Here is a 22,383-nt window from a genome sequence, read left to right as displayed (position 1 = left end):
ACCTCCAAGGTCCCTTCCCAATCTGTATTCTCAACCGCTTCGCCTCTCAGGATGAGCCCAGAGGCGCGCAGCAGGAGGTGGCCGGGAAGAGGCTGCCAAAAAAAAAGCCCCTTGGCAGTCGGCGCCTGCGGGACGACCCCCGAGTGGGCCCTAAGACCGTAGACCCCCCCCTTCCCTCTCCCTTCCCCTCCTTCTCGGGATGGGGGCTGATTGCCCAGCCAAGGCAAGCCGGGCGGGGTGCTGGGCAGGGGGGCGGTTGTGTGTGTGTGTGTGTGTGTGTGTGTGTGTGTGTGTGGGGGGGTCGACCCAGCAGCTGCGCCAAGGCTTCCGCCGCGCGCTCTGCAGAAGCGCCTACCCGGCGGATCGCGCCCCAAGGGGCGGGGGGGGGGGTCCTGGGCCAAACGGCGGCTTAAGCAAACCCAGATGGCTGGCTGGGCTGGGCTGGGCGCCCCCCCTTTCCCCCCCCCGCTCTGCCGCAGCGGCAACAGCAGCAGCAGCGGCGCTTCAGCTGACAGCCTCCCCCGCCCGTCCGCGCCGCTTGCGCGAAGCGGGGCTTGGCCAGGCGAGCGGCGGCAGCTGCTCCTCCGCAAAGGCGCCGCCAAAGCAGCAGCCGCCGCCGCCGGGGGGTGGGAGGCGCCGCGTCCGGGTGTGTGTGTGTGTGTGTGTGGTGTGTGTGTTGGGGGGGTGGAAAGCTGGCCAGCCCAGCCCGCCCGGCGCCCGGCATGAAGAACTTGCAGCTGATGGAGGCGGAGGCGCGCTGGAAGCGCTTCTGCCTGAAGGAGCTGCGCGGCATCCAGAAGCTGAAGCGCAGGAGCCGGGCGGGGCTGCGCGGCGGCGGCGGCGGGGGGCAGCCGGGGCTCCCGGAGCACGTGCGCCCGCCGGGCTTCCCGCAGGCCGGCCGCCGGGCGCGGGGGGCTCCGGCCGGGGCCGAGGGTCCCTTGCCGGCGCTGCGCTGCCCGGGGCCGCCCTGCCCGGAGGAGGCGCCGGCCGGGGGGGACCCCGAGAGCCCCTCGGCCCCCCTCCCGCCCCGGCTCCTCTACGCCGGCCCCGGACACCCCGAGGCCGACGCTTCGCCTCGCAGGCGGCCCGGCGACCCGGCCGGCGGTGGCGGCGCCGGCTCGGAGATCAAAGCGCTGCAGCAAACCCGGCGCCTGCTGGCCAACGCCCGCGAGCGGACCCGGGTGCACACCATCAGCGCCGCCTTCGAGGCGCTCCGCAAGCAGGTAAGCCGGAGCCCCTCGCCCTCCCCCCCCGGCCCCGTGGGGAAGGGGCTTGCCGAGGTCGGAAACCCCCTCCCCCTATCCCGCACGCGGACCCCAGAGTAGCGCATTCCCACCACCACCACCACCGCGGATCAAAAATAGACTGGACAGCTTGAGGGGGTGGAATCGGGTCTCTTCTTTTCAGCAGGGAGGGCGGGGTGGACTAGAAGACCTCCCGAGGTCCCTTCCGGCTCTGTTATTCTGTATAAGGCTCCTGCCTCGAGCAGCGGGGTGGACTAGAAGACCTCCCCAGGTCCCTCCCAGCTCTGTCATTCTGTATAAGGCTCTTGCCTTGAGCAGCGGGGTGGACTAGAAGACCTCCCCAGGTCCCTTCTGGCTCTGTCATCCTGTATATGGCTTCTGCCTCGAGCAGCGGGGTGGACTAGAAGACCTCCCCAGGTCCCTCCCAGCTCTGTCATCCTGTATACGGCTCCATCCTCGAGCAGCGGGGTGGACTAGAAGACCTCCGGAGGTCCCTTCCGGCTCTGTTATTCTGTATACGGCTCCATCCTCGAGCAGCGGGGTGGACTAGAAGACCTCCGGAGGTCCCTTCCGGCTCTGTCATCCTGTATACGGCTCCATCCTCGAGCAGCGGGGTGGACTAGAAGACCTCCGGAGGTCCCTTCCGGCTCTGTCATTCTGCATAAGGCTCCTGCCTCAAGCAGCGGGGTGGACTAGAGGGCCTCCGAGGTCCCTCCCAACTCAATTACAGGTAGTCCTCAACGTACGGCCACAATTGAGCCCAAAATTTATCTTGCTACATGAGACATTTGTTAAGTGGGCTTTGCCCTGTTTTATGACCTTTCCCACCACAGTTGTTAAGTGAAACATTGCGGTTGTTAAGTGAGTAACGTAGGCACAGAGAGGGGGACCCATGAAGAGGCCAATTAAACGATGCACAGCAGGGGGCTAATGGCTTGACACTGTGTGATTTGGGTGGGGGGGGCTATCAGCCCTGTACACACACACACACACACACACACACACACACACACACACACACACAGACGAAGAAGGGACTCTGCATGAATCACCCTGTTATCTGGAAAGTTCACACGGATCTCTCTCGCGGGGTGTAAATTATACCTTCCTGTTAATCAAGGGCGCTTTCCTGCCGGCTATCCGGCGGCTTTGCGCTGCTGGCACGTTTTCCCAGACCTGCTCCGTGCGTGAGAAGCACAGGCTACGAAGTTGAACCGTTTGTCCAGAAATTAATCGCAGTTGCACGTGTTGCTATCCGGGTTTATGCCTTGTTATAAACACGGTTATACCAAGGTAGGACTGGATCAGAGGCCCGGCAGGTTTAGCTTCCGCTCTGAAAGGGCTGCGAGCACCCCAGTGGCTTCCAACTCCCAGTTGAGAGCGACTGGAAGTTTGCTTTGGTCCAAGCTAAGTTAGATTGCTTTAAACGGAACAAACTAGGATTGCTTAAAGATGGCTTTAATCCTAAAGTTTAAACCTTGCAAATAATTCCGAGAAGCGTCATTCAGAATCTCCCATCGGTGACTCCGGGCCACCAAAAATGCCAGGCTGGGGGAGGGTGTTGATTGAGAAGAAATAATAACAAGAGCAAGAATACAGGTAGTCCTCTACTTATGACTTTGCCCCATTAAACGACCTTTCTTGACGTGGACGTTAAGTGAATCACAGCACTTCTTACATTAGTAACACGGTTGTTAAGCGAATCCGGCTTTCCCCCATTGACTTTGCTTGTAAGACGGTCACAAAAGGGGATCATGTGTCCCCGGGGCACCGCAACCGTCATAAACACGAGTCAGTTGCCAAGGGTCCAGATTTTAACCACATGGCCCACGGGGGGAGGCTGCAACGGTCATAAGTGTGGAAAACAGTCATAAGTCACTTTTCCCAGTGCCGTTGCAACTTCGAACCATTACTAAATGAACTGCTGTAAGTCGAGGACTAACCTGCATTGCATCTAAGCAACATTCCCATGACATACAAGCCACAAGCTAGCCAACCCACATTTTAATGGTGGTCTAGCTAAGGGGTTTAGTGTGAACCTGGAAAACTGGAATTACTGTAGTAAGGTTATCGTGATACGCATAACCATGAATTTGGATAAATCAATTCCTAACGTAAGATGTTGGTCTCCTGGTAACATGGTTATTCTCAATATGACTGGACTCATCTGTCAGAAATAATGTAGGGTGTCCTGCTTGGCTGTGGGGTTGGACTAGAAGACCTCCAAGGTCCCTTCCAACTCTGCTATTCTATTCTGTTCTGTTCTATATTCTATATTCTGTTCTATTCTACATTCTCCTCTATTCTATTCTATTTTCTATTCTATTCTATTCTGTTCTATTCTATTCTATTTTCTATTCTACTTTTTTCTATTCTATTCTGTTCTGTTCTATTCTACATTCTACATTCTCTATTCTATTTTCTATTCTATTCTATTGTATTCTATTGTATTCTGTATTTTATTATTCTATTCTATTCTATTCTATTCTATTCTATTCTATTCTATTCTATTCTGTATTTTACTATTCTATTCTGTTTTTCACTATTCTCTTCTATATTATGTTCTCCTATTCTATTCTACTCTACTCTACTCTACTCTACTCTACTCTACTCTACTCTACTCTACTCTATTCTATTCTATTCTATTCTATTCTATTCTATTCTATTCTATTCTATTCTATTCTATTCTATTCTATTCTATTCTATTCTATTCTATTCTATTCTATTCTATTCTATTGTAATATTGAGGGTTTGCTATTTGGGGATATTTAATTCCGAACCCCTGGAGATGTTAAATGGCAGGACATGTCTGGAAGGGTCCTCTGAGCCGTCTTTCCTGGCCTCGCCTGGGTTGCAATTCCAGCATCTTCAGGCCACAAGCTCATAGATGCACTTCCAGGAGTTTACCTTCATGCATCTCATTGAGAAGGGCTGATATAAGCCATACTTGCTGCTTCTTCTAGAAATAGGAGGATATAAATAGAAACAATTAAAGCTAGCAACATGGCATCATTTGGTGGCATCATTTGTCCTTATTCAGCCATTAGCTGGAGACTAGGAAGAAATTATAGCAAAATGCATTATGAAACATAAAAGGCCACAGAAGTAAACAGCTCAAGATCCCCCTCTACCCTTCCCCCCCCCCTTTTTTTGCATTTTGGGCGAACTGGGTTGTGTTAAGAAATCACACCGCACACTTTTTCAGTTCAGATGTGGCAGTGTTAATGTAATTAGTGTTTGTTCTCTAGGGAGACTCTCCATCATCCAGGTCACGGTTGTCCCAAAAAGGTGCTTTTTCAAGAGGCACCTTTGTTTGTTTGTTTTTCTCTGAAGACATTTTGCTTCTCATCCAAGAAGCTTCTTCAGTTCTGACTGAATAGTGAGGAATGGAAAGATTTATGGGTTTTTTTTTTCATAGTCATCTGGTCGTTAGCGCTCTCTCTGAGAGTCATTGAGAAGAAAGCCCAGTTGCCTCTTGAAAAAGCACCTGGTTAGCTGGTTGGTTAGTTGGCTGGCTGGCTACCTATTTGGTTAGTTGGTTGATAAGGTTCCCTCAAGCCATGTTCAACTCCCAGTGATCCAGTTGATCAATTTAATCCGTAGTGATCTGCACTAACCTGGCCCCCTAACAGATCCAATGTAGGTAGCCCTCAGCGTGCCACCACAAGGGAGCCCAAAATTTACACACAGAGACACACACACACATCTGTGTTTGTGGAAAGTTGCAACTGTTCTGGCATTTTGGTCATTTCACTGAATCGAATTGATTCCCTGCGGTCTTTTCCCCAGGGCAAAATATAATATATTTGGCAGAGCTACGGAATGTCAGTTGGTCTTTTTTCAGCGCTCGGCCACATTGGGGGGGGGAGAGGGGGGGAAATAGCTTTGTATGTGAAAGCAATGTTATAAAGTTTTTATGAGTCTCCAGATATTTCAAGCAGTTGGTGAAAAAGCCAACACTGAAGTTGGCCGACTTTTTCCTACCCATTACGTATGGCCGAGGTCAGGTCAGCCCGCCATCAGCTGAGATACTTTGGTACAATACAAAGGTGTGACGCCTCCCAGAAATAACTTTACAGGATAACAGAATTAGAAGGGACTTTCTGAAAATGGATAAAATCTTAGCTCAATCTGCGACAGGTTTATCAAATCCCGATCAGCGATGTGATTTCACTTAGCAGTTTATATGTCCTTCCTGGTCTTTATTGTATACTTGTTTGAAGATCTGTTTTTCAACATATTCAGCCTGGCTAGAAAAAAGCGCTGCAAAGTCTTCCAAAGCTTCTGTGGAGAAAGTTCTCTTTGCCAAAATAATCCCAGGCTGCTCCTCATACTCAGAATGAAATGTACTTAATGCACATATTGCAAACGAAACTCCGGCGTTGTGCATGTCTTCCTTGAAGTGGTTAGTAAAAATAGCAATATTGAGAAAACCTCTGCAAAAGAAGTTGGATTATTACAATCTAAGTAATAATTTGAATTGGTTTTTTCTCTCTTTCATCGTGCAAAAAAAAAAAAGGAAGAATGCAGATCCGAGCGATGAGATGCCAATTTTGGCTTTGCTTTATTAGCTTCTGCAGTATTGTGTGATTGTTGGTCCGGTTGGTTTAAGTACTGGACTAGGGGCCAGGAAACCTGAGATCTAACTCTGCCTTAGACAAGTAAGCTGGTTAAGTAACAGAATAAGAGAGTTGGAAGGGACCTTGGAGGTCTTCTAGTCCAACCCACTGCTCAGGCAGGAAACCCTATACCATTTCAGACAAATGACTGTCCAGTCTCTTCTTAAAAACTTCCAGCGTTGGAGCTTTCACAACTTCTGGAGGCAGGCTGTTCCACTGGTGAATTGTTCTCACTGTCGGGAAGTTTCTCCTTAGTTCCAGGTTGCTTCTTTCCTTGATGAGTTTCCATCCGTTGCTCCTTGTCCTGCCTTCGGGCGCTTTGGAGAATAGCTTGGCTCCCTCTTCTTTGGGGCAGCCCCTCAAATATTGGAAGGCTGCTATCATGTCCCCCCTCGTCCTTCTCTTCATTAAACTAGACATCCCCAATTCCAGCAACCGTTCTTCGTATGTTTTAGCCTCCAGTCCCCTAATCATCTTTGTTGCTTTTTTCTGCACTCTTTCCAGAATCTCCACATCTTTTTTTTAATATGGTGACCAAAGCTGGAAAAAAACGGGTCCTTCTCTCTCTTTCTCTCTTTTCTCTCTTCTCTTCTCTCTTTCTCTCTTTTCTCTCTTCCTCTCTCTCTCTCTCTCTCTTCTCTCTTCTCTCTTTCTCTCTCTCTTTTCTCTCCTCTCTCCTCTCAATCTCTCTTCTCTCTCTTTTCTCTCTTCTCTCCTCTCATTCTCTCTCTCTTTTTTCTCTTCTCTCTTTCTCTCTCTCTTTTCTCTCTTCTCTCCTCTCATTCTCTCTCTCTTTTTTTCTTCTCTCTTTTCTCTCCTCTCCTCTCATTCTCTCTTCTCTCTCCTCTCTCTCTCTCTTCTCTCTTCTCTCATTCTCTCTTCTCTCTCTTCTCTCTTCTCTCTTTCTCTCTCTCTCTTCTCTCTTCTCTCTTTCTCTCTTTTCTCTCTTCCTCTCTCTCTCTCTCTTCTCTCTTTCTCTCTTTTCTCTCCTCTCTCCTCTCATTCTCTCTTCTCTCTCTTTTCTCTCTTCTCTCCTCTCATTCTCTCTCTCTTTTTTCTTCTCTCTTTCTCTCTCTTTTCTCTCTCTCTTTTCTCTTCTCTCCTCTCATTCTCTCTTCTCTCTCCTCTCTCTCCTCTCTCTCTTCTCTCATTCTCTCTTCTCTCTCTTCTCTTCCTCTCTTTCTTCTCTCTCTCTCTTCTCTCTCCTCTCTCTCTCTTCTCTCTTCTCTCATTCTCTCATTCTCTCTTCCCTCTCTTTCTTCTCTCTCTCTCTCTCTCTCTGCCAAATCTAGTCCCACGTCTGGCACAATGCCAGTTGGGTGACACTGGGGCAGTGCTTCATCTGCAGTCCTGGGACAATGGCAAAGGCAAACCTCTTTTTAAAACCCCCCTGTGGTTGCCAGGATTAAAATCTGATCAAAGGAAAAAAGCATGGGTGCTCTTTCCCCAAACGATTTGCATATTATAGTGGTACATCCTGTAACTAATTAAAAATAAACACAAGAAATGTATTTATGAGCAAGGAAGATAAGTAGGGTCGGTCCTGATCAGTTTTTGGATGGGAGTCCATCAGGAATCTCAGTTTCATAAATCGCTGAAGGAAACAAAATGGGAAGCCATTTCTGCATTTTCAGGAAGAAAATTACACGAACCTCTCCATGAAGTCACCAAAAGTTGAGTTTGACTCCAAGAAACCAAAGTCTTTGGTTGGACACAACTGGTTCTTAACATCATCCTTGCCATTATCTCTCTCCTTTGATTACCACCATGAAGAATTTGGAAAATATACTGAAATCATGCCTGCAATGATTTTTCCATAACAAATGGAGAGATTGGACAATCGCCATGAATCCCTACTGTGTGAATTATTACCCATCCATTCCGAATTATTGATTGGGGATCAAGGTTACTGAAAACAATGAAAAGTTTGCATTTCAATGGTGTGTTTTTTAAACTTTTGTTGCAGGGCAGTTCCCAGTGGATCCTTAAACTATTATAGCTCCTAGTAAAAACGATAAAGCAGTTTCCATAAACCGTCAGGATGTGGGTTTGGTTAGTCTAGAGAAAAGAAGGACTAGGTGGGACATGATAGCAGTCTTCCAGTATTTATAATAATAATAATAATAAGTTGGAAGGGACCTTGGAGGTCATCCAGTCCAACCCCCTGCTCAGGCAGGAAACCCTATACCATTTCAGACAAATGGCTGTCCAGTCTCTTCTTAAAAACTTCCAGTGTTGGAGCATTCACCGCTTCTGGAGGCAGGTTGTTCCACTGGTTAATTGTTCTAACTGTCAGGAAGTTTCTCCTTAGTTCTAGGTTGCTTCTCTCCTTTATTAGTTTCCATCTGTTGCTTCTTGTCCTGCTTTCAGGTGCTTTGGAGAATAGATTGACTCCCTCTTCTTTGGGGCAGCCCCTGAGATATTGGAAGGCTGCTATCATGTCACCCCTCTCCCTTCTCTTTGTTAAACTACACATACCAATTCCAGCAACCATTCCGTATATGTTTTAGCCTCCAGTCCCCCAATCATCTTTGTTGCTCTTCTCTGTACTCTTTCTAGAGTCTCAACATCTTTTTTACATCGTGGTGACCAAAACTGGATGCTGTATTCCAGATGTGGCCTTACCAAGGCATTGTAAAGTGGTATTAGTACTTCACGTGATCTTGATTCTATCCCTCTGTTAATGCAGCCTAGCACTGTGTTGGCTTTTTTGGCAGCTGCAGCACATGGCTGGCTCGTATTTAAGTGATTGTCTACTAGGACTCCGAGATCCCTCTCACAGTTACTACTATCGAGCAAGGTACCACCTATACTATACCTGTGCATTTGATTTTCCCTGCCTAAATGCAGAACCTTACTTTTTTCACCATTGAATTTCATTTTGTTAGATAGCGCCCAGTGTTCGGATCTGTCCAGATCCTCCTGTATCTTGTATTTCAGGGGCTGCCACAAAGAAGAGGGGGGTCAATTTATTTTCCAAAGCACCAGAAGGCTAGATGAGAAACAGCGGGTGGAAACTAATCAAGGAGACAAGCAACCTGGATTTAAGGAGCAACTTCCTGATAGGGAGGACAGTTAACCAGTGGAACAACCTGCCTCCAGAAGCGGTGGATGCTCCAACGCTGGAAGTTTTTAAGAAGAGACTGGACAGCCGTTTGTCTGAAATGGTATAGGGTTTCCTGCCCGAGCAGGGGGTTGGACTAGAAGATCTCCAAGGCCCCTTCCAACTCTATTCTGATGGATTGATTGAATGAATTGGCATGGTAGGAGTCCACCGGTGGCTTTCAGTTTGAGCACCTGTTTTAATCCGTGCACTGGGAATCTCACCTTTGCTTGGCTTAGTACTCCTCAACAAGCTGTGCGAAAGACAGCAGGTGGGCGCCCGACTAGTTCAAAGGATGGGGATCAAGTGATGCCCTTTGCTGAAACGCCGGGTGATCTGTGGCTTCAGCTTTCAGGGTTGTTGATCTTCCACTTTGGAGGAAAGGCTGAGCAGATGTGTGTCTGAAGTTCCACCTGTCTCTGTAGGAGCACTCTGATCTGCAGAGAACCCCTTTGGCAGATGTTCCCTAGTCAGAAGCGCATCCTTCTCAAATACAGAAGACGTCTTCTCTGCCCTGCGTTGCTCCTGGCAAGGAAATCTACTGTCTTGGAAGCTTCATTTCTCTGCCACCTTCTCCATGACTGAACTATCTGTAAAGGCGTCGTCTCTTTTAACCAGCTTCGAATTACCAATGGTAGAAAATATTTGTTTCCCAGGGTTGAACTGTGGGGTCCTTGGTGCTCTCTGAGGCTGGTTGTTTTCTTGCAGACGTTTCATGACCCAGCTAGGTAACGTCTTCCATATTTGAGCACTGAAGATGTTACCTAGTTAGGTAATGAAACATCTGCAAGAAAACAACCAGCCTCAGAGCGCAGCCAGGAGCTCCACAAGCTTTGAATTGCTCGTCGGTTTTAGCATCAATCTGAATGTTTTTATTTTTAAGGTTGCGTTAGCCATCTTCAATAGCTCCATGAGGGAAAAGTGGGACACAAATGGAATCAATCAATTAATCAATCAATCAATCAGTCAGAGGTGTACAGTCTGTAACCTCATCCATTCTCTTTGCGGCTCCTGGAATCCCTTTAGATCTTGATTTAGTCTAATTCAACAAAACATGATAATAGAATTACAGAGTTGGGAGGGACCTTGGAGGTCTTCTAGTCCAACCCCCTGCTCAGGCAGGAAACCCTACACCATTTCAGAGCAATGGCTGTCCAATCTCTTCTTAAAAACCTCCAGGGATGGAGCATATGCAAATTCTGGAGGGAAGCTGTTCCGCTGGTTAATTGTTCTCACTGTTTGGAAATGTCTCCTTTGTTCTAGATCAGGGGTCTTCAAACTTGGCCCTTTTATGACTTGTGGACTTCAACTCCCAGAATTCCTCAGCCAGCTTCGCTGGCTGAGGAATTCTGGGAATTGAAGTCCACAAGTCATAAAAGGGCCAAGTTTGAAGACCCCTGTCCTAGATTTTTGACAGTCTCTCTGTCTCTCCTTGTGAGTGTCTCTAAGGAGAAGCGTGAATCATGACAGCTTCGTTAAACTTCCTCCAGGCTTAATTATCTAGAAAAATCAAGGGCACTTCTGACAATGTGACGACACCTTAGCCTCCTTTCCAGACAATGGAGATTTCCTACAGGTCTACCGTCCCATTGGAATAGCTGTTTAATGCATTTTCTCAGACTAAATAATCAAGTGGACGTAATCCCTCCTGTTGCAGAATCAAGCAATTCCTTTCCTACCCTAGTTTAGCAAGACTTGACTCGGGCCTAAGCCTATTAAGCAACCAGGCCTGGAATGTTAAGTGTACCTCTGCCTGTAAAGGTCAGAATACAATAAATGGGATTGTAATCCAGCTTTCACTGCAATCACAAATGTTTTTTATACCTAGAGAAGGAAGGATAGGCTAGCATACTAGAATCCATGCCTTCTCAGCCTAAAGCTAGGATCCTAGTTTTCACCTGAGAAAAGAGCAAGCCGTAGAATGGTAAAGGAGATATTTAAGTCATCCTGTTTATTCCCAGCTTAGAGAAGGAAATCACTGGAGCATCCCAGCATATCCACAGCTCCTGGAGGGCAGGACAAGAAGTAATGGGTAGAAGATCATTAAAGAGAGTTGTCTGTGGAGATTCTCCATCATCCAGGTCACGGCTGTCCTGAAAGTGCTTCTTCAAGAGGCAACTAGGATTTCCTTGGTTTTTCCTTGAAGACGTTTCGCTTCTCATCCAAGAAGCTTCTTCAGTTTGTCTTCAGAACTGAAGAAGCTACTTGGATGAGAAGCAAAACGTTTCCAAAGGAGTGTCGGTGGAGATTCTCCATCATCCAGGTCATGGTTCTCCCAAAGATGTTTTTTTTTTCAAGAGGCAACAGAGATTTTCTTGGTTTTTCCTTGAAGACATTTCGCTTCTCATCCAAGAAGCTTCTTCAGTTCTTCAGCAGTTCCAAGAAGCTTCCACACCCATTTGCACTATTCAGGTGACACCCCCTTGCCCCCCCCCCCCCGAGGGCACAGATAAACCTCCAAGTGACCTCAGCGACTCTGAGAGAGAGGACAAAAGAGCAGATGACTGCAAGGAATATAAATCCTTCCATCCTCTCACCATTCAGTCGGAACTGAAGAAGCTTCTTGGATGAGAAGTGAAATGTCTTCCAAGAAAGACAAGAAAGTCTAGTTCGCTCTTGGGGGGAAAAGAAAGCACCTTGGGACATTAAAGAGAGACGCAGCCTAGAGCTAAGGAGAAGTTTCCTGACATCATTAAATGAACCGTTGTAAATTGAACACTTCTATGGATTAATAATAATAATAGTAATAATAACAACAAACAACAATAACAATAACAATAATAATAATAAAAGTTGGAAGGTACCTTGGAGGTCATCTAGTCCAACCCCCTGCTCAGGCAGGAAACCTTATACCATTTCAGGCAAATGGCTGTCCAGTCTCTTCTTAAAAACTTCCAGTGTTGGAGCATTCACCGCTTCTGGAGGCAGGTTGTTCCACTGGTTAGTTGTTCTAACTGTCAGGAAAATTTCTCCTTAGTTCTAGGTTGCTTCTCTCCTTGACTAGTTTCCATCCGTTGCTTCTTGTCCTGCTTTCAGGGGCTTTGGAGAATAGCTTGACTCCCTCTTCTTTGGGGCAGCCCCTGAGATATTGGAAGACTGCTATCATGTCACTGTCATGGTTCTGACAGATGAAACTCTTCAAAGAACATCGGATGTTCTTGCTTTGACAGTCACCCCTCGTCCTTCTCTTCATTAAACTAGACACACCCAGTTCCAGCAACCGTTCCTTATTTTAACCAATCTCAAAACTCAGGAAGATGGGGACTTTCAAACAGCTGAGTCCAACACATACAGGATCGTTGCCGGAAAAGTAGCATTTCCAAGTTCAGCTTTGCTCCTGTACACCACTGTCCTCTTGTGAGATTTTTTTTTAACTTCCCAATCTAGGCTATAGTTTTGAGGGTCCTTGATGGTCTTCCATCCATGTACAGTAGGCGAACAAGCCTGTTTACTTCTGAGTCCAGAAATATCTACCAGATACTATTTACCTTCTGAGGCCAAACCAGAACTGCAGACAGAACACCAAACAGAACACCAGAACACAAAACAGATGCAGAGATCCTAGAAAGTGTGCAGAGAAGAGCAACACAGATATTCAAGGATCTGGAGCAGAGGTCCCCGACCTTTTGGGCACCAGGGACCGGTTTCAAGGAAAACAATTTTTCCATGGACCCAGGGGTGGGTAGGGGGTGTTTCAGGATGATTCAAGCGCATTATTACATTGATTGAAAATTTCTAAATAAATAAATAACCAAAGAAATAAATAAATAATGCACAAATAAATAAGGCACTTAATTTCTATCATTCTTACGCTGTAATATAGAGTGAAATAATTACGCAGCTCACCATAACGCAGCATCCACGGGAGCCCTGAGCTTGCAACTGGAAGGTCCCATCTGGGGGCGATGGGAGACAGTGACACCCGAAGTGTGTAGTTTAACGTCCAATCTACTCCGTAACTGTGTTTCGGTTGCTGTCACTGCAGAAAACCCTGCTTCGCAAAGGTAGGAGGGTGGGTGTGGTGGCAGGCTTTTCAGTGCTTTTGTGGCCATCTCAGAATGTTCTGTCTTGACTTGAATCCAGAATGTATGGAGATTTTAAGTTGTCTCAAATAAGGCTTTTAAGGTCACCATCGTTGGCAATCTCAAGCAGTTGATCCTCTTCTAGGTGGAAGAATTGCCTTCATTGCACCTCCAACTGCGTGGCCCAGTTCCTAACTAGCCATGGACCGGTACCGGACCATAGCCCAGGGGTTGGTGACCCCCGGTCTGGAGGAGGATGAATGGTTGAAGGAACCAGGTTATGGCTGATCTAATGAAGAGAAGGACTAGGCCAAGGCAACCTTGGCACTTTTATGACAGGTGGACTTCATGGCTTGTGGACTTCAACTGCCAGAATTCCTGAGCCAACATGGGGGAAGTATGGCCCCCTCATGACTTGTGGACTTCAACTCCCAGAATTCCTGAGCCAGCATGGAGGAAACTTTGGCCCCTTCATGACTCGACTTCAACTCCCAGAATGCCTGAGCTAGCATGGGGAAAATATGGGCCCTTCATGACTCGTGGACGTCAACTCCCAGAATTCCTGAGCCAGCGTGGCTCAGCTTGGAAACCTCTCCCTTTCCCCTCAGCATGGCTGGCTGAGGAATTCTGGGAGTTGAAGTCCACAAGTCCTAAAAGAGCCAAGGTTGCCTACCCCTGGACTAGGGGTAGTATGATAGCTGCTTTCCAGTACTTAAAATCATAATCACAGAGCTGGAAGGGACCTCAAGAGGTCTTCTAGTCCAACCCCCTGCTCAAAGAAGATGCCTTAAATAGAATGAAAGAGGTGGAAGGGAACTCAGAGGCCTTCTAGTCCAACCCCCTTGGGGGGCTGTCACAGCGAAGGGGAGGGTCAACTTATTCTCCTTCTAAGTTGCTTTTTCTAGCCCTCAGGAATGGGTTACTTCAAGGCTCTGGCCTTGACATGAACCACTCTGAGCTCAAAAGTTGGAACCGTCCACTTTGAAGTTGGGCCATTTCCTGCACGTTCAGAACCGCCCTTTGAAACATTTGGCAAATCTCTTTTTAACGACCTGCATTCTGAATTCTGTCTGGAAGTGGATGAGCAGCCAGCAAGACCAGAAAAAAAAAGAGAAAGAGAGAGAGAGGGGGGGGGGCTAAAGTCTGCAGGATGATGCCCCCCCCCCATTCAGGTCTGCCTCATTTTGACTTACTGGATGCTTGGCACAGAAAAGCGCAGCATACAAAGCCCGCTCGCAGTTCAGTAGGTTTACTCTTATCGAGATCCGTATCAGTGCAAAGGGGCGCAGATTAGCTTCCAAGCGGGGGATATTCTGGATATTCAGAAGTGAGTTTAGGGAGAGGCTGAAATTGTAAACCTGAGTTTTCAGGGAATACGTAATTTTATCCGGTGCAAGTTGCATGCTTGTTTCCTGATTTTTTTCCAAGTTCCTCCTTTGATCTGGTTATAGGGGTAGGCAACCTTGGCTCTTTTATGACGCGTGGACTTCAACTCCCAGAATTCCTGAGCTCAGGAATTCTGGGAGTTGAAGTCCACGCGTCATAAAACAGCCGGGTTTGCCTAGTAACAGAAACCCACCTGACCAGGTTGGGCTGAAACAAGCTCAGCCCTGAATTTCTGAGTCCATCCAGGACTTCTAGTTGGCTATTCTTATATACAGGTAGTCCTCAACGTATAACAATCGAGACCAAAATTTAACTTGCGATGTGAGAAGTTCGTTAAGTGAGTTTGGGCCCCATTTTACGTCCTTCCTCACCACAGTTGTTAATCGCTGCGGTTGCTAAGTTAGTGACTCGGTTGTTAAGGGAATCTGGCTTGATTTTGCTTGTCAGGTGGTCGCAAAAGGGGGTCACGTGACCCCGGGACGCTGAAACTGCCATGAGTACATGCCAGTTGCCAAGCCTTTGGATTCTAATCACGTTACCCAAGGGGATGCTGCAACGGTCGTTAAGTGTGAAACATGATCCTGAGACACTTTTTTCAGTGCCATTGTAACTTGGAACAGCCGCTAAATGAACCGATGTCAGCTGAGGACTAGCTGCACTGCCATTTTAAATCTACCAGCTCTTTACTACAGGGCCTTTATTGTACACAATGCCTCTTCGTAACCTGGAGAACAATATGGGAAGGGATCTTGTGACAGGTGCAGGAATTGGGCATGTCTAGAGCTTAATGAGAAGGATGACTGGGGGTGGTGTGTGTGTGTGTGTGTGTGACATGATAGCAGTCTCGGGGGCTGCCCCAAAGAAGAGGGAGTCAAGCTATTCTCCAAAGCGCCCGAAGGCAGGACAAGAAGCAATGGATGGAAACTAGTCAAGGAGAGAAGCAACCTGGAACTAAGGAGGAATCTCCTGACAGTTAGAACAATCAACCAGTGGAACTACCTGCCTCCAGAAGCGGTGAATGCTCCAACCCTGGAGGTTTTTAAGAAGAGACTGGACAGCCATTGGTCTGAAATGGTTATAGGGTCTCCTGCCTGAGCAGGGGGTTGGACTAGATGGCCTCCCAGGTCCCTCCCAGCTCTGTTCTCGGACATTTGGGCCCCTGGACCTGGGCGGCTTCAGCTGGCTGTTCAAGGGGGGGCTGGGAAGATCTGACCTCCTGTGTCCGGCTGTCCTTTGCAGGTTCCCTGTTATTCCTACGGACAGAAGCTCTCCAAGCTGGCCATCCTGAGGATAGCCTGCAACTATATCCTCTCCTTGGCCAGGCTGGCCGACCTGGATTACAGCGCGGACCACAGCAACCTGAGCTTCTCCGAGTGCGTGGAGCAATGCACCAGGACCCTGCAGGCCGAAGGCCGGTCCAAAAAAAGGAAGGTACGTTTGGGATGGGAGGAGGGGACAGCCTCCTTCCTCCTTCCTTCCTTCCTTCCTTCCTTCCTTCCTTCCTTCCTTCCTTCCTTCCTTCCTTCCTTCCATTCTTTCTTTCTTTTTCTATCTCTCCCTCGTTTCCTTCCTTCCTCTTCCTCTCTTTCTTTTCTTTCTCTCCCTCTCCCTCCCTCCCCTCCTTTCTCTTCCTTCCATTCTTCCTCCCTTCTTCCCTTTCTCTTCCTCCTTCCTTTTCTTTCTCTCCCTTCCTTTCTTCCCCTCCCTCCTTTCTCTTCCTTGCTTCCTCCCTCCCTCTCCTTCTCTTCCTCCCTTCCTCCCTCCCTCTCTCCCTCCCTCCCTCTTTCTTTCTTTCTTTTTCTCTTTCTTTCTTTCTCTCCCTTCCTTCCCCTCCCTCCTTCCCTTTTCTCTTCCTTCCTTCCTTCCTTCCTCTTTCTTTCTTTCTTTCTTTCTTTCTTTCTTTCTTTCTTTCTTTCTTTCTTTCTTTCTTTCTTTCTTTCTTCATGGCACAACAGATATTGTGTGGAATACTGGTCTTCCCATGGTGACTTCCTAGGTCAGGGAAGATGGCCGCTCGGCAAATGCGGAGGGTCCTTCAAAGATAGGGAACATATAGGGAACGGTTGCTGGAATTGGGTATGTGTAGTTTAACGAAGAGAAGGACGAGGGGTGACATGATAGCAGCCTTCCAATATCTCAGGGGCTGCCCCAAAGAAGAGGGAGTCAAGCTTTTCTCCAAAGAAACCTGAAGGCAGGACAAGAAGCAACGGATGGAAACTAACCAAGGAGAGAAGCAACCTGGAACTAAGGAGAAACTTCCTGACAGTGAGAACAATTAACCAGTGGAACAACCTGCCTCCAGAAGCTGTGAATGCTCCAACACTGATGGTTTTGAAGAAGAGACTGGACAGCCATTTGCCTGAAATGGTATAGGGTTTCCTGCCTGAGCAGGGGGTTGGACTAGATGACCTCCAAGGTCCCTTCCAACTTATATTATTATTATTATTATTATTATTATTATTATTATTATTATTATTATTATTATTATTATTATTATTATTATTATTATTATTATTGATCAGCAGGATGTTCCCTCGCTCCTCTAGACTTTCTCACCGGAAGCTGTGGACAGAGGACACATCGTCCTCGACTTATGACCACAGTTAAGCCAAAAAATTCTGTTGCTCAGCCGAACCGTTGTTAAATGAGTTTTATCCCATTTTAGGACCGTTCTTGCCACCGCTGTTAAGTGAATGGCTGCAGCTGTTAAGTTCGCAACATAGTCGTATAACCATTTGTTACACATTTGTTATCCCCATTTGTTCAACACCTCCTCCTCCACCACCAACACCTGAGGAACCCCCGGCTCAGTAGTGGTTGTAAATGGAGGAGGTCAATCAAAATAGAACTGGAAGGGACCTTGGAGGTCTTCTAGTCCAGCCTCCTGCTCAAGCAGGAGTCCTTATACCATCTCAGACAAGTGGCTATCCAAATTCTTCTTAAAAACCTCCAGTGATGAAGCACCCACAACTTCTAGTGGCAAGCTGTTCCACTGGTTGATTGTTCTCAGTGTCAGGAAATTTATCCTTAGTTCTAGGTTGCTTCTCTCCTTGGATAGAACAGAACAGAACAGAATAGAATAGAAAATATGGAATGGAATAGAGTAGAGTAGAGTAGAGTAGAGTAGAGTAGAGTAGAGTAGAGTAGAATAGAGTAGAATAGAAATAGAAATAGAATAGAATAATAGAATAATAGAATAGAATAGAATAGAATAGAATAGAATAGAATAGAATAGAATAGAATAGGAATAGGAATAGGAATAGGAATAGGAATAGGAATAGAAATAGAAATAGAATAGAACTGGAAGGGACCCCGGAGGTCTTCTAGTCCAGCCCCCTGCTTGAGCAGGAGTCCTTATACCGCTTCAGACAAGTAGCTGTCCAGTCTCTTCTTGAAAACCTCCAGTGACGGAGCACCCACAACTTCTGGAGGCAGCTTCTGTTCCACTGGACTATCTGTATGCTTGTGTGAACCCTGTAACTCGCCTGTAAACTTGGTTTTTCAGCTGCAAGTCCGTTCAGGGCAGACTGAGCTCCTGGCTTTTCCTTCTGTCTTTTGAAGGATTCTGCGAAGCTGGTGCCCTGGGGGGGGTGTTCCGTGTGTCTCTCTCTCTCTCTCTTCCCCCCCCCCAGCCTTGTCCTTTCACCCCTGTGGCAAATGACTTTCCCCAGCCGTTGTGACTTTGTCCACCCATCCCCCAAATGGCTGGCTAGGGCCCTGTCCTGGCAAGCAGAGGCTCCAGATGTTACATTTTGCTGGCTTGTGACTCAGCGTTCGTTTGCCTTGCCTGACTTGCTATCTCCTTTTTGCTGCATGGAATTTGAGGTTTCGTTTTTTCCCCCTTCCCTTCCCATCTTCTATTTGTTTTTACAATAGGAAAGGAAGGAAGAATGTTGCCTGCCCAATTTCCTTTGATAAAATGCTGGATTCCTTCACGCTCTGGAAGGGGCCAGGAACGATTTAAGGAACGACAATAACCTCATCAACGTCTTAATTGCCCTCAATATGCTTTTAAAATAAACCTTTTTCTTTTAAGGAAGATATTTGACGTTTTCAGTGGGTCGTTTAGTGACTTTGACAAGTATAATTCTGCCTGAGAAGGAAAATGTTGCATTCCTCTCGCCTCCCCTAGTAACAGGGCCGTTCGTGAAAGCTGCCCAACTTAGCTTTTCTTATAATATGCATTTTTATTTACAGCCCAAAGGACCCCAAAATTAGTCTTTTATCTGTGAATTAAAATCAGATCTTCACTTAGTTAAGGCACCAGGCTAGAAAGCAGGAGACGGCGAGTTCTAGTCCTGCCTTAGGCATGAAAGCCAGCTGTGTTACTTTGGGCCAATCACTAGGAGGCTGGGAGTTCTAGTCCCACCTTAGCCATGAAAGGCGGTTGGGTCACTTTGAACCTATCACTAGGAGGCTGGGAGTTCTAGTCCTGCCTTAGCCATAAAAGGTGGCTGGGTGAATTTGGGCCAATCACTAGGAGGCTGGGAGTTCTAGTCCCACCTTAGCCGTGAAAGGCAGCTGGGTTACTTTGGGCCAATCACCAGGAGGCTGGGAGTTCTAGTCCTGCCCTAGCCGTGAAAGGCAGCCAGTTGTGAGTTAAGCCACACACATCCTGGGTGTTTACCGAAGCAAGGACACCTCTTTGCTACGTCTGTTCTTCGTTGTCTGGCCATGGAAATGAAACTTTTCCTACAGCCACACAGAGGTTGGATGTTTGCTGTCCAGCAAGGACAGTTAATCTTCCACTTACGACCATTCATTTAGGGACCGTTCGAAGTTACGATGTCACTGAGAAAATGACTTACGACCATTTTTCACAGGTGATCCAAATTCAGAGGCTTGGCAACTGGCATGTACTTATGACAGTTGCAGTGTCCCGGACCTTCCGACAAGCAAAGTCAGTGGGGAAAGCCAGATTCACTTCACAGCCGTGTTTAACAACTTAAGTCAAGGACTATCTGTATGGGCTTTTCTCTGCGGCCTTCCCAGTGTGACGGCTCTATCAGATTTTGAGCTTAGAGCAGGATCCAGAGATTTCCTATTGGGATCCCCGGGGGATGCTTGCTAATCTTTCCCTGGATTCCTGGATTCTTTCCAAGTGCTCCCTTAAGAGTGGTCCACTTGACCACCACCCTGTTATAAAAAAGATGTTGAGACTCTTGAAAGAGTGCAGAGAAGAGCAATAAAGATGATCAGGGGACTGGAGGCTAAAACATGTACAGTAAAGCAAGGGTCTTCAAACGTGTCCCTTTCATGACTTGTGAACTTCAACTCCCAGAATTCCTCAGCCAGGCACGTGTGCCTGGCTGAGGAATTCTGGGAGTTGAAGTCCACAAGTCATAAAAGGGCCACGTTTGAAGACCCCTGCAGTAAAGAAAGGTTGCAGGAATTGGGCAGGTCTAGTCTAATGCAAAGAGGGGTTAGGGGTGACATGATAGCAGCCTCCCAATATTTGAGGGGCTGCCCCAAAGAGGAGGAAGGAGTCAATTTATTCTCCAAAGCCCCTGAAAGCAGGACAAGAAACGAAGGATGGAAGCTAATCAAGGAGAGAAGCAACCTGGAACTGAGGACAGATTTCCTGACAGTGAGGACAATTAAGCAGTGGAAGAGAAGTCGCCTCCAGAGGTTGCGGGCGCTCCATCGCCGGAGCTTTTTTTTTTTTTAAAGAAGAGACTGGACGCTCACTTGTCTGAAATATTACAGGGTTGAGCAGGGGGTGGACTAGAAGACCTCCGAGGTCTCTCCCGACTCTGTTATTCTATTACCTCCACGTCCTACAGCCTTGCAGGCCCAGAACACAGAAGCCTAGTGTGGTCCTTCAAGACAGCCTCTCACGCAATTCCTTTTTTATCAGCTGGGAAATACCTCCAGAAGCACCGGGACACCCAGTTTCCCCCCCCCCACCCGTCCTCCTTCCCCTCCTCCGTACCCACCCCGCCACTCTGTCTCCAGCATTTGAAAGATAATATTCTTTGCTTCATTAGTTTTCCAAATGTAACAAGCCCTCCTCTCTTTCTCTCTCTCTCTCTCTCTCTCTCTCTCTCTCACACACACACACACACACACACACACACACACACACACCGTCATTGGTGGGGATGGGCGGCCGTCGACCTGTAGCTGGTTAGCTTGCAAGCCTCTTCGTGCAGCGGTGCGTATGCGGGGTCCGTGCACAGAGGCCTATTTGGTTTTGATTAGTTGTTTTGCTGGCGAGCAATTTTGTGGAAGCTGAGCTGTGCAGGGCGGGCTTCCCTCCTCCTCCTCCTCCTCCTCCTCCTCCCCCCTTTGGTCTTCTGGCAGTCCCAGACTCCAGATGTTCGGAGTGCTGGTTGGGAAGTCCTACTGGCGCCAGTCGGGGCAGAGGGCAGGAGAAAGGCACGCGAGTTGGAACCAAAAGCACTCAGTCACTGCAGGATTTGGCACATCCCCAGCTCTCTGCTGGCACATTCCCCAGCATACTCCTAGCCATCTGTTCCAAAAAAACACTTTCAGGACCTCATCATCACTCAATATGCAACACGGAGAGCAGCTGCTAGAGGAGGAGAAGGAACAGGAGGAGGAGGAGGAGGAAGGGGGAGGGTGGGGGGGTGCAGAATCCTGCAAAAGGACTCTTTGTGAGCGAGGAAGCCGGGAGAGTCATAAATAACAGCAGAAGAGTTGCTATAAAAGCTCCAATTTGTTTCTGGTTTTTAATTGTCCTTCCCCTTCGCAGCAGACACCTTTGGGGGAAAGAAATGATAATAAGAAGTTCATGGTAAGACCACACCTGGATGGAAGACTGCATCCAGTTTTGGTCAAAAAAGAGAAAGAAAGAAAGAAAGAAAGAAAGAAAGAAAGAAAGAAAGAAAGAAAGAAAGAAAGAAAGAAAGAAAGAAAGAAAGAAAGAAAGAAAGAAAGAAAGAAGAAAAAAGAAAGAGAAAAAGAAAAAGAAAGAAAGAAAGAAAGAAAGAAAGAAAGAAAGAAAGAAAGAAAGAAAGAAAGAAAGAAAAAGAAAGGGAAAGGAAAGAAAGGAAGAAAGGAAGGAAGGAAGGAAGGGAGGGAGGGAAAGGAAAGGAAAGAAAGAAAAAGAAAGAAAGAAAGGAAGGAAGGAAGGGAAAGGAAAGAAAAAGAAAGAAAGAAAGAAAGAAAGAAAGAAAGAAAGAAAGAAAGAAAGAAAGAAAGAAAGAAAGAAAGAAAGAAAGAGGAAGGAAGGAAGGAAGGAAGGAAGGAAGGAAGGAAGGAAGGAAGGAAGGAAGGAAGGGAAAGGAAAGGAAAGGAAAGAAAGAAAAAGAAAAAGAAAAAGGAAGAAAGAAAGGGAAAGGAAAGAAAGAAAGAAAGAGAAAGGAAGGAAGGAAGGGAAAGGAAAAGAAAGAAAGAAAGAAAGAAAGAAAAAGAAAGAAAGAAAGAAAGAAAAAGAAAGAAAGAAAGGAAGGAAGGGAAAGGAAAGAAAGAAAGAAAGAAAGAAAGAAAGAAAGAAAGAAAGAAAGAAAGAAAGAAAGAAAGAAAGAAAAAGAGAAAGAAAGAAAGGAAGGAAGGAAGGAAGGAAGGAAGGAAGGAAGTCGAGGCTTTGGAAAAAGTGCAGAGAAGAGCAACTAAGATGATCAAAGACCTGGAGATTGAAACATACGAAGAGCGGTGGCAGGAATTTGGGTTTGGCCAGTCGAGAGAACAGAAGGGGGGGGGGGAGGTGATAGCAGGATTCCAGGATTTGAGGGGCTGCCCCAAAGAAGAGGAGGGGGTCAAATTGTTTCTCCAGAAACAACGGATGGCAACTCATCAAGGAGAGAAGCAACTCAGAATTGAGGAGAAACTTCCTGACAGTGAGGACAATTAATCAGGGGAACAGAAGCTGCCTCCGGAAATTGTGGCTGTTCCGTGTCTGGAGGCTTTTAAGAAGAGCCTGGAATCAGAATCAAGCTGGAAGGGACCTTGGAGGTCTTCTAGTCCATCCCCCTGCTCAAGCAGGAGACCCTACGAGTGAGTATCCAGTCTCTTCTTAAAAACCTCCAGTGATGAAGCACCCACAA

The 22,383-nt window shown here is 47.2% G+C and overlaps 1 protein-coding gene across 1 annotated transcript in view; it reads left to right on the top strand.

The window, feature by feature from the left end:
* Positions 1-722: 722 nt before the first annotated feature.
* ATOH8 (atonal bHLH transcription factor 8) overlaps positions 723-22,383 on the top strand; it is a gene marked incomplete at its 5' end in the record, with an annotated part of 32,786 nt that continues 11,125 nt past the window's right edge. The window contains 2 exons of the mRNA XM_081328026.1: positions 723-1,223; positions 15,614-15,805. Of these exons, the coding sequence (XP_081184152.1) occupies positions 723-1,223; positions 15,614-15,805 (693 nt within the window). The remainder of the gene's footprint in view (positions 1,224-15,613; positions 15,806-22,383) is intronic.

This window comes from Vipera berus, assembly GCF_964194415.1.
Source record: "Vipera berus genome assembly, chromosome: 4".
NCBI classification, from domain to species: Eukaryota; Metazoa; Chordata; class Lepidosauria; order Squamata; family Viperidae; genus Vipera; species Vipera berus.
This window is presented reverse-complemented; position numbering and strand designations above follow the sequence as displayed.